The sequence below is a fragment of the Pezoporus occidentalis genome, unplaced genomic scaffold (assembly GCF_034315485.1).
Source record: "Pezoporus occidentalis ecotype Australia unplaced genomic scaffold, CSIRO_AGI_Poc_V1 ctg4, whole genome shotgun sequence".
NCBI lineage: Eukaryota > Metazoa > Chordata > Aves > Psittaciformes > Psittacidae > Pezoporus > Pezoporus occidentalis.
Genome location: NW_026915724.1, coordinates 23,683,747 through 23,700,313, shown reverse-complemented (window position 1 = coordinate 23,700,313; position 16,567 = coordinate 23,683,747). Strand labels below are relative to the sequence as shown.

Here is a 16,567-nt window from a genome sequence, read left to right as displayed (position 1 = left end):
ATCAAAATCTATTCCTTTGCCTGCTACACAGCCTGCAGGGCAACAATCAATGCTTTAGGCAGTACAATTTCATTGTATCTAATAACCTGTGAAAGGCTGAATCATGTTGTGTGGTGAGTATCACTAAATTTTTAATAGCTTTATTTAAGTACAATGTGTATCTTGTTTGCAGCAGTGTGCATTACACGTGTATGTCATTACAAGAGGAAAAATGTGTCCATGTTAAATACAAGTAAAAGTGAAAAAGGAAAGAGGAGCTCCCTAGTCAGAGCTGGGCCTTGTGTGTCCTTTCAGCATGCAGGGACATGCCCAGTGCTGTCTGGTCACTTAGGTGTTCCCTCATCTTTCGTATGCAGCAGATGCTGAGGGGAGATTTTAGATTTCCTTTTACCTGTGTTAAGTAAAATTGTAAAATGCTAAAGGGAAAACCCAAATGTTTTCTGATGTGAGTTTCAATTACTACAAGAATCGGTTTTCTCAAGTGGTGCGGCCATGGGGAGAGACTGGCACAGTGGCTGAAGCCCAGGTATGTTCTGGGTAAGGAGCATCACCTCCCAGCTGTTTGGAAGAGAGTTCCCCTTTTGAACCGTGCTCTTTCAACTGCTGGGAGCTTTTCCCTGTAGCCTTGGTGTCTCCTGCTTGCTGCTCCAGGAATTTTGTGGTAGGGGATGTTTCCTGTATGAAGGCAGGGTGACCAACGGAGGGATTCGAAGCTGTGAAAGCAGGGACTTGCTTTTTCCCTGAAACCCGACGCATCCATGATGGAGATACACGTTGGTGTCACTGTTCAGTCGCTTGGGGAGCTGAGGATGTCATCTTGCTGTCCAGATAAGAGTTGTTTCTGGGGGGGTTGTTGCCAGCACCAGCAGCACAAGGGTTGTGAGATGAGAACGCCCCATCGTTATCCGTGTCCAAGGCAGCCGTGGAAGCCTAGCTGCTCGAATGGCGCTTCCCATCCTGCCCGCGGACACGGAGGTTGCCGTGGCAGCCTCTGAGCTGAATTCCGTCCTTACCAGCCCAGCGCAACCGGGCGGCCGCACGCAGTTGCAGCCAAGCCTGAGGGCGGCAGGGGGCGCTGCGGCGCCGGCCGTTGGCGGCGGAGGCGGGCGAGGACGCCATTGCGTTGCTATGAGCTGTCTCCCCCTGCGGCGGCGGCAGCAGCGGGTGGTTCGGGCGCTGTTCCTCCTGCTGGCCGGCCGCTGCCAGCTTGCTTGCTGCGCGGGCCGGGCTGTCCGGCGGCCTGGTGGCACTAGCGGGGCGGGGAGGATGAGCACGGCGGGACCGGGCGGCAGCAGCAGAACAAGCAGAGCAAGCAGCAGCAGTCGCAGCGGCAGAGCCGGTCACTGAGCCGGGGAGCAGAGCGGCGGAGGCAGGGCATGGCGCTGCCGGGGGAGCGCGGAGCGGAGCCCCAGCCCGGCGCCTCCCGCTCCGCCGACGAGGAAGAGGAGAGCGGCGGGGCCGGCGGGCAGCCCGAGGCACTGTCGCTGGAGGAGATCCTCAGGCTCTACAACCAGCCCATCAACGAGGAGCAGGCGTGGGCCGTGTGCTACCAGTGCTGCGGTTCGTTGCGGGCCCGCGCCCGCCGCGGCGAGACCCCCGTCACCAGGCTGGGGGCGACCGCCCACCTTCGCGTCTGGCGGGACGGCGCCGTCACCCTGGAGCAGGACGAGCCCCACCAGCCGCCGCCGCCCGCCGCAGGTGAGGACTGGCCCCGCCACCGACCTCTCTGAGCCCCTGGGGAACGGCCCAACAACGGCAGCAGCCGGGTGCCGGGCGCGGGCGGCTGCCCTTCTCTCTCAGCCTTTGTCCGTGGGCTGTGGCGGCCGGGAGGAGACGGTCTCCTTCCCGCCGGAGGGTTGCGGTGAGGCAGCGCTCGGCTCCGCCGTGCCGGGGGCGGGTGGTGGTGTTGGGGGTTGTGTGTGTGTCCCCCCCCGTATCATCCCGGTTTCGTGCCTTGAAGGGTAAAAACTGTGGCCTTGAATTTAATCGCCTGCGTGTGGGGTACAGGGGAGGTGGGTGCGGGTTTAGTGTTTTATAATTGCGTCGTCTTTTAGTGCGTAATACTGTGTCATCGGTTCCTATAGCGCCTGCTCTTGGAGTTTCTTTGGCCACATTGCTCATCCTATAGTGTCTTTAAAATAGTTTGGCATCAAAAGGCATTTATTAGATCAATTTAGAGGTATGCTGATAGTAAATGAGAAAGCAGTGTACACCTACCCAGAGGCTTAGTAGCTACCATCTGTTTCTTTAAAATACTGAGGAAAACATCTTTTGCATTGGAAAGAAGGGTACATGTCCATTTCTCTGCATTTCAAAGCTTCTGATTATGAGTATGGAAAGGAATATTTTTCTTGTTGCAAGTAAAGCTTGATTTCTGGAAAGAAACTAACGCTAGGCAGCAGAGTGATGTGATCCGTTATCACACAGATGATGATATTGCCCATTATCAACCTAGTCCACATTCAACTTCACTGAATTTTCCAGGAAGACAGAGGTTTGGGAATTTTAAAGTTATGTGAAGTAGAAGGCAATGGAAAAATCACAAACTGGGACTAATGGAGCTCTCAACATTTAGATCATGGATATTATGCCTGGTGTTATAATTTAATGAAGACTTTTAATACAGTGCTTGTCTGAAGTCTACTGGCAGAGATTTGCAGTAATCCAGTTTGGAGCTAGTGGGACATACAGATACCAAAATATACTCAGTGGAAGAAGGAACGTAGTGTTATTCTGCAATTTAAATGAGTCTAATAATGACTTCCATTTAAATATGATCTGATTTGCTTTTTAAATTATTTTCTAAAATAGGTTATTATAATGTTAATAAAATATGCCACACCAACACCCAGAAGTTCCAGGAAAATACTTTCCGGACCAAGGCATCTGCATGTCACAAGAGCATTGAAGAGTTCTGTATTGCATATTGCACGCTGCATTTACTTACAGTGTTTGAGATGATACCAGGCTTCTTGCTTTCCTACTGTAGGAAATACATTGATTTACTATGTGTTTCTTTTGTTGCTTTTTCCTTGCTGTTTGTGGGCTTATTCTGTTTCCTCTTACAGTACATCTTTTTTGGCCCCTAGGAAGGTGTTGGAATATATCTGGATTTAAATTTCAGGCCCCTCACTGACATCCAGTATGTTTAGTTTATGCTAAAGCTGCATGCCGCATCTGCATTACTCTTTGGAAATATTTTAGTTAACGTGCTAACCTATGTATGTTGATATTTGGATAGATGAGCCCCCCTTTTTTTTATCTTCCACCCATGACAATTTTTGTCTGTCTTTTTTGTTGTTTGTTTTTTTTTACCTTTATTGTTGTATGTATTATGTTGTCTATCAGTTAACACCACATAAACGTGCTTATTACTTGAAAATCTTAAGAGTGTATGTAGGAATATGAATCATAGAATCGTTAGGGTTGGAAAGGACTTTAAGATCATCTAGTTCCAACCCCCCTGCCGTGGGCAGGGACACCTTACGCTAAATCATATCACCCAAGACCTCGTCCAACCTGGCCTTGAGCACTGCCAGGGATGGAGCATTCACAACCTCCCTGGGCAGCCCATTCCAGTGCCTCACCACCCTAACAGGAAAGAATTTCCTCCTTATATCCAACCTAAACTTCCCCTCTTTAAGTTTTAACCCATTACCCCTTGTCCTGTCACTACAGTCTCTAATAAAGAGTCCCTCTCCAGCATCCCTATAGGCCCCCTTCAGATACTGGAAGGCTGCTATGAGGTCTCCATGCAGCCTTCTCTTCTCCAGGCTGAACAGCCTCAACTTCCTCAGCCTGTCTTCATACAGGAGGTGCTCCAGTCCCCTGATCATCCTCATGGCCCTCCTCTGGACTTGTTCCAACAGTTCCATGTCCTTTTTATGTTGAGGACACCAGAACTGCCCACAATACTCCAGGTGAGGTCCCACAAGAGCAGAGTAGAGGGGCAGGATCACCTCCTTTGACCTGCTGGTCACGCTCCTTTTAATGCAGCCCAGGATACGGTTGGCTTTCTATGTTTTGATATATGCACATATATGTATTTGTGTATATATATACATACGTACACTCTAAGATACATATAAACGTAACCAGTCTGCTAAAACCTCCCAGGAAAGCACAGGGGGGGAGATGACTCAAGGAGAGCATCCCCTCCTGTGCTTATAATAGAAAGGGGAGGAGGAGAGGTTACTGACAGATGTCCATTCCTAAACCACACTTGGTGATCCCACTTTTGCATCAGGCGCAGGCTGGTAGGCACCTGGATTTGAAAGGAGACAGCATTCTCCCTGGGGGCCTCTCTCTGGTCCTCCTCATCTCCCTAACTTTGAATGGACTTTGCTCAGCCTTTGAGCTTTCACAAAGGATTTTGTGTGTTTGTGGAGTGTCAACAACATGAAACAAAGGTGGTCCTAGTCAGTTGGCTGTTATTCTTCTTTGGCTTGTGGAAACTGTAGAAGGATTTAACTGGAAATGGTTGTATGTGTGATGCTGTGAATGTTGGTAATTCACTATACTGAATATTAAAGAGTTGATGGTAGGCTTGCTTCTCTTTGGTATCTGTTGAACTATCACAGTTCTTTCGCTTATTGCAGTGTCCTTAGGTGATGGTTAATGAGCTTTCTGAGCCAAAAGAGCCAAGAGGCTTGAGCCTCTTGAGCGGGTATTTATTCTTATTCTTGGGCTCATGTATTTTGCTAAGTAACAGTGAGAGCTTAAGAAGAACCATTGCCCTGGCGCTAGGACGTGGGGAGCAGCGGGTTGTAGCATAGGCCCTGAAGCTGCCTGGTCACACTAATTTTACTCTTGAGATACAAATTAAAGTTTTCTCCAAAAGAACTACTCATTAGGTAGAAAAAACTGATGGTACCTTTCCAAAGCTAATTCTTCTTGTGTTGATGCACAGTACTTGAAACCCAAAGTGAGAATACCTAGAAATTGAAGAAAATGTCCTGGAGATAGGAAACAAAGATGAGTTTCACTGATACCAGAGCAGAAAAGCAGCCTTGGAGTTGAATACCCATCCTTAACCAAAACCAGAGACTGATTCTCAGATCTTTCCAGTTTTATCTGTGTGGTCTATAAATATTTAGTTACCTTGTTTAGAAACAAAAATCAGTAAGGTTTTGGTTAAAGGTGAAAATGATAAAGACTGAAAATGTTGCTCAGTTGTTCATTTTCATTTAAGCATTCATCCCTCATGCTTAAATTTAAGCACTGAATTCCTCACAAGAGGAGGATCAGGAAGGATTCCTGCTCATTGTTTTTCTGCCTTTGTATTTCAGACAACTTAGGTTTAAAAGCCTGTGTCAGAAGCAGGCATTGTTAGAGCAATGGGGTTTCTGCAGGTTAATGCTCAGAGCTGTAAAGCTATTTTGTTGTAGTGATACATGTAAAATGTGTAGCTGTAGGTTGGTGCATAGGTTTGGGTAATTCAAAGGAACACATACTGACTGCTAGTTTCTTTTTTTTTTTTTTTTTTGAAAACAACAGAATCCTGTGTGGACAAATAAAAGAGTCATGAAGAATGGTGTCTTTGGGTAGTGAACGTTTGGGCTTTGTTTAGGATGGTGAAGAATGATGTGATCAATCATGCTGTCAGTGGGGCTCAGGCGAAGTGGAGAGCAAGCCCAGCCATGTCAAGGAGTTTGCTTTAGAGACACTCACAAAGTGATGGTCTTGGTGTTGGGCAAACCTTACAGTTTTGCCAGAACTGAAGTGAGTAAGAAACAGTGCAAGAAATTAAGAGCTCACTGTTGTCGTCTTAGTACGAATTGTTGTAACTGACATCTAAATACCACAGAAATGTGGGTTGCTTAGAAATACCCGTGATAAAATTGGAGGTACAGTGTAGAATGTATTTTGTCTAATGCCTGTTTTAGCCATCTGTTGCATTTTATATGAAATGAGCTAATGGTGGCATCCATTAAAGTGCCAGATGCGATAAAAAAATAACTTCTGAACAAGCAAAAACGTTTGGTGTAAACATGTTGTCTCCTCCAAACTCTCTTCTTGGGGAACATTACTTTTAAGCATTTTATAAACTTGAAGCAATGATGAATTGGTAGATACAGGAGTAGAAAACCCTTACAAGAGCTGGCAATCGACCTCATGCCCAGTATTTAGCAGCAGAACGCTATAGGGCACAGGAGGCTGTTTCACTGGGGTCATGTTAATACTGTACGCTGGATAAGGGACTCTCGCTTCTTGGCACACTGGCTACACTGCTTCCTCCCCGAAAGACAGTTCTGGGGATGAACTGGCTTGGAGAAATTGAAAGTTTTCTCCTTGTGTTCTGTTAGTGCCAGATCCCTGACTTGGCAAAGGCAGCCACTGATTTTGGGTATTGCATTGAGCTCCTGAAGAGGAATGGCTATGAGGATCTTGGAAAGGGGCAAAGGTGGGTATTTGGGAAACCTGTGCTGGCTTCCAGCCATTGCCCATTGAGGGCTGGCATGCACGTGGTACTCCTCAGCCGTCCTTCTCCCTTCTGAGAGTGTGCCTCTGCAGATAGTGTTGGTGCCCCTTCTGCCTTGTCCTTCATCCCTAGAGGAGAAAGCGCAGAGGGAAATTACTGCTGGTTTTATCAGAAGTAAGTATGATGCAGATTTTTCTCTTGGAAATCTGCCAGGTGTTCAGCAGGAGGGCATAATGCATGGAGTATTCTGGCTTTGAATTAGAAAGATCACAGAAAAGTTGACTGCACAGTGGCTTTCACAGGATTCAGAGGGCTCAGGGTTAGACACACTGGAGAGGAACAGCTTTTGCCTTGGTAGTTTTAATGACTTTCCTGTCCTTACATCCTTGCGTGCCCAGGTGTTGGAAGGCAGCATTGAGAAATATAGGATGAATAAATGCAAATATAGTTTGTGTGCAGCAAGACATTCTCATGTGTCTGTCTCTTGTGGAGCACTGAGGGAAAAATATGCAGGAGTTTTAGAGGAAAATGAATGTACTGACATTCTGTTTCTAATTTTGTTGACCCATTTGACACATAATTGATGGGAGTAGCCTTGCTTGCTGTTTAAATTTCCAAACAGATGTTGCTTTGAATACTGCCAAAATATATAGTACTTCTAGAATTAAGACGTAATTATGCTCTGAATTCAGATTTTGTCCAAGGGAACTCTATTTAAAAACAATAAGGTTTGATGTACTGAGCCTCACCTTTTCCTACAAGAGTTTTAAGACAAACAGGTAACTATATGTATCTATCTATATAGATAAGTTTATGTGAGTCAAGGTAGGAAGAAAATGGCACTAGACAGCAGAGAGAAGATTTGGTGAGTTGATAGATTATATCTGGTCTCTTTCTCTGCTGATCTGTGGAACAGAGAAATCTTAGGCCTTATTTATGTCAGGCTGTCCGCCATCAGTGTGGTTCCCAGTACATAAGGGTGAACTGGAAAGTTCCAGTCATGGCTTATGCTGAGGCATCCTGTGCACTGGGGGTTTTACATGAGCTCTCTGTGAATGTAGGCAGATGCTAGGGACCCTGTTGTAGATAGCTCTGGTGGGGGAGGACAGAATAAGCAAAGAAAAGATCTCAACAAAATAACATCTTAGGCTAAAACTATTCCAAGTGCCTGCACAAAGGAAATGTAAGGAATTTGTCAACAGTGACAGATGACCTTGGTTACCTGTATTTATATGCAAAAGTACTGAAGGTGGTAAGTGTACAGTGAAGGGATAAAGCCTAATCTGATGATGTCTGAAATCTGTGTTCATTCCTAAGGAAAACTGAAGAGCAAAGAACTTTGCAGAATTGTGGTTGCCTGATGTTCATAATGACTTACAGTAAAAGAGAACACATTTTTAATGTAACTGAAGTTTTCTTAACTAGTGCAATAAAAATGTTGCTGTAGAAAGGAAAGTGGAACTGTAGTTGTCATAGTTAAGTGATTGAAGAGTCAAGTGAAAAATGAGACATCTGCTGCGACGTTGCAGAGAGCTAATATGATGTTCCCATAGGGCATCACTGCAGAAAGAACAAAGATTTTTAATTTTTCTTTTTAATTAAAAAAAAAAAAAAAAGTTATGAGTAATGGAGTCCAAATTCAGGGGCTGACTGGAGGTGACAGATTACCCCACAGTACTAGTGAGAGGTGGTGGGTAGGACTGGAGTAGCATGAGAAGGGCTTTGAAAATGAAGACAGTAGCAGTGTATGTTGTGACAGAGAGAGTGAGCAAGCACCTTTAACAGGACGGTTCAGAGAGTAAGATGTGATCAGAGCGACAGGCAGTGAAAATGACCCACATGGCAGCAGTGCTCTGAATGAGTCTCACCTGAGCGTGGCTGCATTTGCCAAGTGTGCAGTAGGTATGTTGCAGGTGATAAGAGGATTAAAGGTACATAACATCCTGGATCCATGTTGACAATGAATATGTGGTTATAGAAGTATGGAAACTTTTTCATGATGTCTGTTAAAAGGAAACTGGAGAGTGCTCACTGCTTGTTTCTGAATTAATTTATTGCATTACAGCACTGGGTCCGGTTAGGAGACAAAATGAATATTGTTCTATTCCAGATAAAACCTTAAGCTAGCTTGCATGACACACAACTATGTTATTGAATTTTACTATGGTGCACTTTAAGAGGAAAAAAGGAGATGAGTCAGTTTGTACAGTGTAAACACAAGACTGCAGATGTAGCTGAGGCAGAGAGCTACTTTTCATCCACTTGAGAGAGTTTATTAATAGCTGATGAAAGTTCTTAACAGATCCAACAGTGCTGTGTTATCAGTTTAGAAAAGCTGTAACCTGCTTGAAACTTTGGATGCGTCAAACATGATGGCAAAAACTACCAGTGACTTCAGTGGTGGCAGAATTCTGTCATTCAACCATATTTGTTGACTGAGGAAGCAAGTGTATAGCTCCAGGAAAAAAAAAAAAAAGTAATATGATTAGAGTAACAGAACTTTTTAGAAAAAAAGTTTAAAAATTGAGGCACAAGAACTCTGCAAATTCACATCTGTTGGGAAAGGCTGGTATCTGGACAGGCCAGATGGAAGAGAGTGAGTATCTGTATTTAAGCATCTGCAGAAGAGACTGGCAGCTATGGCTAGAGCTCAGCAGCACTTGGAGATGCGTATCTACCACAGTATTTATCTTAGAATAACAAAAATTGATGTTATCCCTGGGTAAACTTACAGGTTTGCTAGTGAGGGTGAGCAGTGGAATACAGAAAGAATTGAATGGTGACCGCAGCTGGTTTCCTTGTGCAGAGTAGAAATAGGACAAGATGAAGAGTGACCATTTCATTTTATCTTAGAAGGTAGCACTAAGATAGTATGGATTTGTTAATTTGGCATTAAAGAACGGTATTTTAAAGTAATTTTTATCACAAAATTTAACTGTGTATGAGCACTGAAGACCTCTTACATGTATGCAATGTACGAGAGGATTGCTTATGACTGTAGAAAATGAAGAGTAATTTCAGTGAAATGTTGAATGAAGAAAGATGAAGGGATGAAAAAAGATTGACATAAGGAAGGAATGTCTTCCTTCGATCTAGTAACCTAAGGATTTTCCTTGTGTTTTCTTAAAATTGTCTTTCCTTTTACCTCTCCCAGGTAGAAATCTGAGGCATACCATTTCTACAATACCATTTCTTTCCAACCTTAACTATTCTATGATTGTATGATTCTACATCATCAGCTGTAGGATGATACAGAGATCATGAGTCAGATCCAAAAAGCCACCAGCTGTAAAAACTCATTCCATTTCTTGTTGCCTTCTAATTACAGAGTTTAAAGGAAGGATATTTTGATCCTCAAAGCCAGTGTTTTACTTAAAACATGGCCTTGTGGTCGGTGCTCAGGTGGTCCCTGATTACCTCTTCTAATCCAGTGTGCTTCCTTCCACTTCCTCATCTTGCTCTTCTTCCCTGCAGCCTTTGCCTCTTACTCCTAAGCTATACTTTATCTATGTTTATCTTTGTTGCTTTCACTTTTTTCTGTTTCTTTTTATCATGCAAGATTTCTCCTCTGTTTATCTGGTAATATGCAACCTCTGCCAGAATTCTGGCTCACTCCTGTTGCGTCAGTATTTTCCTCTCCCTCCATTTAATTGTGAATCCTGTTTTTTGCATATTCATCTCTTTCCCATATGTTGCTTGCTTGCCTTTGCTCTCTTCATTCTTTCCCTTTTATTGTTTCTAATCTTGACTCTCATATTGACAGTCCTGTCAGATTTGGTAGCTAATGCTCCAGTTCCTCAATCAGATGGTTAAATGTGAATCTGAAATTTTTGTTTTTCTTTTATTTTTTAAAGGCGTTCCACATTGTCTTAAGGCCAGGGAAGAGCCTACTATGGTAGCTCCTGTTCCTTCTCAAGATGTTAAAGCTAGACAGCAAATACAGATTCAACTGACTGTTAATTTGGTGGCCTGACTAAAGGCTTCAATTTAAGGATCTTGAGTTAGTGACTCCCACATTCTCCCTTGCTCTGTTTCCTTCAATTAGCCCCTGTGTTCTTTCTTTGGCTAACTCTTCCACTGTCCTCTAGTACATACAGACAGTGGCTGTCTTTCCTGAAGGCAACCTGAGCTCTGCTGTGGTGGAAATAGCAGCTTCATTTCACCCAAAAGCTTCAGAAAAAGGCTGTGGCATTTAAACACAATATTAGAATCTTTAACATAAACTGAGTTTCAGGTTTGTTGCCAATGCATACATCAGCTACACTATTGCCTTAAAATCAGTGCTGCTGATTTCAGTTTTGCAAGAAGCTGTCTTGAAGCAAGTGCTTTTGGATCTGTGCAGAGGAGTCTGAGGCACTAGAGGAAAACTAGGAAGATGCTCAGGGGCTCTAAGCTGAAGGGCTCTTAGAGCATCTGGTTATAGCTGAAACAGTGGCCATGTGATTGTGGTGTCACATCACTAATGCTTAATTTTTCTTCAAGTAGCAGTGTGCAAATGGTTGTGCACATCTTACATGCTTTCTTTTAAATATCCCGTGTCAGTCTATTTTAACATACTGGATTATCCATTTTGCTTTTAAAATTCAGTCTTAAATGTGTGCTTCTTACTATTGGCAGCTGTATGTGAAGCTTCTACCTTGGGGGCTGAGACTGCACTAATGCTTGAGGAAAGCTTAGCATTACTTCTCTTGTTGTGGGTTTTAAATAAGAATAATTTTCAAATAGAAATTTTTATAAATGAAAAATGAAGTAAAGGTTTGGGGTTTCTTCTCTTTTTTTGGGTTGCAAATATATTTCTTTGAAGGCTGTTTTCAGAAATACAGAAAAACAATTGAAGTCTCATTCCTTCCTGCAAAAACTGTTAATTTTTTGCATTTCAACAATCTGTGAGTGAAGAATCCTATAATCTTCCAAACTGTAGCTTCTGTATAAATTGAAGTTAACTTGACAGTTAAAGTTATGCTATTTACTAGTAATGATTGCATTAGTCACTATTTGAAAGCTGTCATGGAAAAGTACTGTTGAATCTTTTTTTGGCAGCAAGAGTGGTGAAAATGCTACATAGATTAGTAGCTGGTTGAACGGCTGTGAAGTCTAGAGGAGTCTGCATCTATATTAAGAAGCAGCAGCTGAAATAATTTTTGTAAGTCCACCTATTTCCTAGATAAGCACTTAATACTGTTGGTAGACAGAGACTCTTCTATGACTTCTTATAGGGTTTCTTTTTTTCTCCGAGTGCAGATTAAGAAAGTGTGACCCTTAGGCTACACTTAAGAGGTTCTGCTTTTTCAGTCATGTCAGCTAAAGAATGAAGAAGTTTCTACTCTCAGCCAGTATAAATAAAGCCAGTATGAGTAAATTGGCTTACGTGGGCCATACAAAAGCAAATTCATTTCAGTCTTGACAGATGCAAGTAAGTGCATGTTTCTTGGGTCAATACAGTTAATGCTGATCTTTTCAGAAGTGTAGGGAATTCCCGATGGAGGGAGTCTGTAAGTCACTGCAAACAGCTCAGGGAAATCTAAGGGTATAGCTGGACTCAAGGTACAGAGGCATATGGAATGGTATGGTGGGTAATCACCATAATGCAGCGTATGTTAAATGTTCTAAGTCAACACTTTGCACCTATCTAGAATACTCTCTGCAGTGCATTTGAGCTGGTGTGAGACTTCAGCTAGTTGTTATTACCCCTTCCTTCCCCAGCACACGGAGTCATGACAGTACTGTGATTTTATTTTGTAAAAACTGGTTATTCTCATTCTAAATGAGAATAAATAATCCACTTTAAGGTGTTACCTGTATTTTTATAATAAAACAAAAAATGAATTATGATTTGCTCTGAAAACAGTAGTAATTTTTGATAGTACCATAGATGAAATAAGGAAAATTTCTGGAGTTTGAGTGCTTTTCCTTGAAGAACAGAAATTTTCTGCCTAGAGAAGCAGTGGCTGCCCCATCCCTGGAAGACTTCAAGGCCAGGTCAGATGGAGCTTTGAGCAACCCGGTCTAGTGGAAGGTGTCTCTGCCCGTGGCAGGAGGGCTGGAACTACATGATCCTTAAAGTTCCTTCCAACCCAAAGCAGTCTGTGATTCTATGAAGAACAGCTTTCATGGAAGTTTATCAAAAAAGGTCAATCAGAGAGGCTGCGAGATATGCTTCTTGTTATTCCTTTCAGAAACACAATTTTTGCCTTTCTTATTTTGGTCTGGGCTGATTTATCTGGTTTTGTGCTTCAAGACTTGGTCAGGACTTCTATTAAAAGGATCTTTGCAGTATCTCAGCATTGCTGTGAGGTGTAGCAGTGAGTACTTTGTGTCTGAGAGGATCTAGTAGACAGTTTGCCTCCTGTTCCATTAGACCATAGGAAATGTAAGTCAAGATATTTTAAATTACCAGTGACTGCAAGCACTGATGGCCTTCTGTATGCCATTGCATCGCTATAGGTTTAAAATCACTACTTTTTTTCTGAAGTAGCAATTTAAAAAAAAACGTTTTTTTTTGGTGGGTAGGTTTGGTTTTTTTTTTGTTGTTGTTGTTTGGTTGGGTTTTTTGTTTTTTTTTTTTTACAAAGAGTATTTTACTGGTTTTGTTTTTTTTTTTTGTGTTCTCCCCCCATCTTGACTACATTTTTGTGAATTGGTCTTGTATCATCTTGTATCATGGCGATACACTGCTTTGGTCATCTCTCATTTGAATTTCAGAGAAATAGCCCCTAATACTCATAAATCTGCTAATAATTGTAGGAGTATTTAAAAACAGTTCTCACTAAATTTCTCCCATTTATGAATTATAATAATCACATGAATGCTACCACTTTAAACAAAAAAAATCTCTTATGTGGATCTTGAAGGGAATCAACCAGAATCACTAGTCCTTTTGAAAAGATAATGCATGATGCAAAAGGTGCCTTTTTAAGGCACTCTTCCCTTTCTCATTTTGAAGTCAGACACTAATGCTAAATATTCAGGCTTTCATTGGCAACAGTTCAAAGCGAAGGTAAATGACTTTCACCCTGTTAGGTGGATGTTCTCCATTCACTCAAGATGTGTTTAACCTTTAGTTTCAAAGAGAAGGTGACCAGTTCAATATGAAAAATTAATCTTGTTTTCTATGCAGGTGACTCTTCCCTAGTGCTGTCAGTTTTGCATGCCATTCAGATTTAACATAGGAAGTCAGCATTATCACTTCTCTGTGCAAACATTATGCTAACCTGTTGGTTGAGCTTCCTTGGGCTTGCCAGGCAATCTGATAAAACAGTCCTTCCACTTACGGCTATAAATTGCAGGCTTTTCATAATGGTTTCAATAAATCCTTCAGTCATGCTGGGTGGTGTTTGCAACCAACCGTCACTTATAACATGGGATCTTGGTGTTTGCAGAGTCAAGCAAACGTGTGCCGTTCTAGGTTTTGAGTCTGTGGGGACATGGAATCGTGTCACATATTCCTTAGGGTGGTGCCATCAAGCCCAAAGTCACAAATTTTAAACTAACTGTGTGAGTGCAATGCAGCCAAAAAGCAAAGACAAAAAGTAAAACTGTGTGGTTTGAAATTGAAGTTTTGGGTAGCTCCCCTTTGAAATGGATATATTTCAGTGGAGTGCTTGACTTTCTTGAACATTGTTTTTCCAACAAAAAAATCATCATGTCAGAATTTCTTCATCCTTTTGTGACATGAATTATTAATATGAAATGATAAACTTGCTGCTTTTAGTGAAATGGTACCTTCCTAATATGCTGTGAAATTTCAGTCTTATGTTTTAAAGCTGTTGAGCTACTTACTTTTATACCAAAGTGTTTTGTCTTTGAAAAAATTGAGATTTCAATCTCGTAAAACAATTCAGAAACTTAATTTTCCTGTATTGTAGAAATTACAAAGTGATGTTTCTGAACTTGGAGGAAATGCAAAAATTTCCAAGAGGGACTTAAAAAACTGTTACAGTAATGTTTCAACTTTAATTTCCTTGAACTTCTTGTTGTTATTGAACTCTTTGATATCCCAGAAGCACCAGATGAAACAGTGTTTTTTTCTTGGTTTATGAATTAATGTTGTTTTTTATTCTCTTGAAATAATTATTTACTGCTGCTTAATTTAAGCCAACGTGTTTTCATGTTCCCTCCATGGCCAAGCATCAGTCATACAATTTAAATAATGAAGCCAGGCATTAAAGACACATCTTTTTAAGAGAGAGTCTTGTGAAGGATCCAAATAAAAAGGGCAGGGCCTTCTTGTTGTTAATTCTGTGATGCTTATAATAGAAATAATATTGAAATGTGTGATTAAAGTAATGGAAAGAATATTTGGCAATTAAAAAAAAAGATTCAAGTTTTAAATTTTATTTGTCAATTGTCTTTTACTCAATCTGATTTTTTTTTTCCCCCCAATTACAGATAAATCGGGCCGTTTACACTGCACAGAAATGGAGGTAAGAGAAGTATTTTGTGTCCTCTGCTAGTGCCGATTTAGCTCAGCTCTTTTTCATTAGCTTATAGTGTAAATGTAAGCTCCACATTTATAGTGTGGAGTTACCATTGCAAAGTTGTACCATGAACTGTGTGTATGTTGTGTTTATGGCTTTCATTGGCAGCTGCATAAATGTTGTGAAATAAACAGTGTTTATGGAATGACTTGGTGACTTTTGACAATCCAAGAATTTGGATGGAAGCAGAGAAGACAAGTGATCTCAGGGTTGTTAGTCCATCTAAAAACATCCCAATTTCACATACTTTTAACATTTTTTTTAATTTATCACTTGGCAATACTTTGGGGCCCAAGAAATACTATTGTATGTCTTGCTGGGGTAGCAACAGAAGCACAGTAAAAAAATTCAGTTAAATCTTCTTGATTTGTATCTTGACCATTATTTGACTCTGTCTTTGGTACTAAGCTATTTGACCCTGTATCTATGATACTAAGCTGTGACTAGTGTTGTAAGGATGTTCAAATTATCATTTTGTCAGGTTCATAGATTTAATCCGAGACTGAAAGGAAAACTAAGTAGCACATCTTGTTGAACAAGATATAGACTCATAGTCTAATTTTTATTATCATACAGAGTAAATAATATAGTCTACTCCTTAAATAAACTTTTCCAGCAATAAATCCATTTTCTGTGCCCTTTCTAGGGCAGTCTTTTCTCACTGCCTTTGAACTTTCTTTGAAATGTAAAACTGAGTTTTTGCTTCAACTGTTCCACCAGTACCTCAGGCTGAGCCTGGAGATGAGACCAGTACATGCATCTTAATTGGTGCATTGTCTGTTTTCTCATCAATAATATATATGAAGGTGACAAACTGATGTTACCAAGTAGTTTATACATAGATAAACTGTGCGTTAAAATGGCTGGTTTAGAGACAAAATGAAAGACTGGCTAATTCAGTTACAAACTACAGACTTTGGCAAGTATTAATAATAATAAAAAAAGGAAATGTCCTTTCTGCAGGATACAGTTAAGGAGTAACTCCTAACTGATAAAAGTACAGAAAGTGAAAGTAGGCACATTTTGGTTGTTTGTGTGGTTCAGTTTAAGCAAATGCATCCTGGTTTTGTTTCAGCATTTGTAAAATCTTAGTTCATAAATCTAGTATCTTATTTACAAATAATAATCTTGTGTGTCATTTGCTTTGCATACTAAATATTGTTTACAATTTTGTTTTGTGTTCTTTAACAGAAGGTAATGAAAAGCCCTAACACTAAAAGTACAAATGATAAAAAAACCCTGTTAAATTTTTTTTCAACAAAATATTAAATACTTTTGGGAAATACATTTTGGGAAAGTGGCAGTGGTTTTGTTTCAGATGAGAATGTCTGGTGAGTGACAGTTGGATGTGTTATATTTCAACTTCTATGGGAAAAGAGTTTTTAAATTTTGACCTTTGAAAAATATTTTTTTGGTTGATATTTAGAAAAAAGGCAGCTTAGAATTTCCCATGAGACAGAGACTTCATTTTAAATTTTCTCTAATAAGCAGCACTGTGAGCATTGGCATATTGACTCTTCTGTTTATCTTTGTCATTTTAAAGGAGGCTGTGAAGAAGTCAGTAGCTTCTCCTCCTCCAAAATTTCTTTTGGGCTGCAGCATTAGACTTAGAATTGCTGATGTTTGTGTTTTTCAGAAGTAGGAATTCAGCAGAGACATTGTATCTCAC

At 41.1% G+C, this 16,567-nt stretch overlaps 1 protein-coding gene across 6 annotated transcripts in view; it reads left to right on the top strand.

The window, feature by feature from the left end:
- Positions 1-1,150: 1,150 nt before the first annotated feature.
- SPIRE1 (spire type actin nucleation factor 1) overlaps positions 1,151-16,567 on the top strand; it is a 132,551-nt gene continuing 117,134 nt past the window's right edge. For 4 of the 6 annotated variants that reach the window (XM_062633015.1, XM_062633014.1, XM_062633016.1 and 1 more), the window contains exons 1-2: positions 1,151-1,698; positions 14,810-14,844. In XM_062633015.1, the coding sequence (XP_062488999.1) occupies positions 1,377-1,698; positions 14,810-14,844 (357 nt within the window). In that variant the 5' untranslated portion in view covers positions 1,151-1,376. Of the gene's footprint in view, positions 1,699-1,762; positions 1,862-14,809; positions 14,845-16,567 lie in introns of those variants that run through there. The other 2 variants (XM_062633018.1, XM_062633019.1) reach the window with 2 other exon arrangements.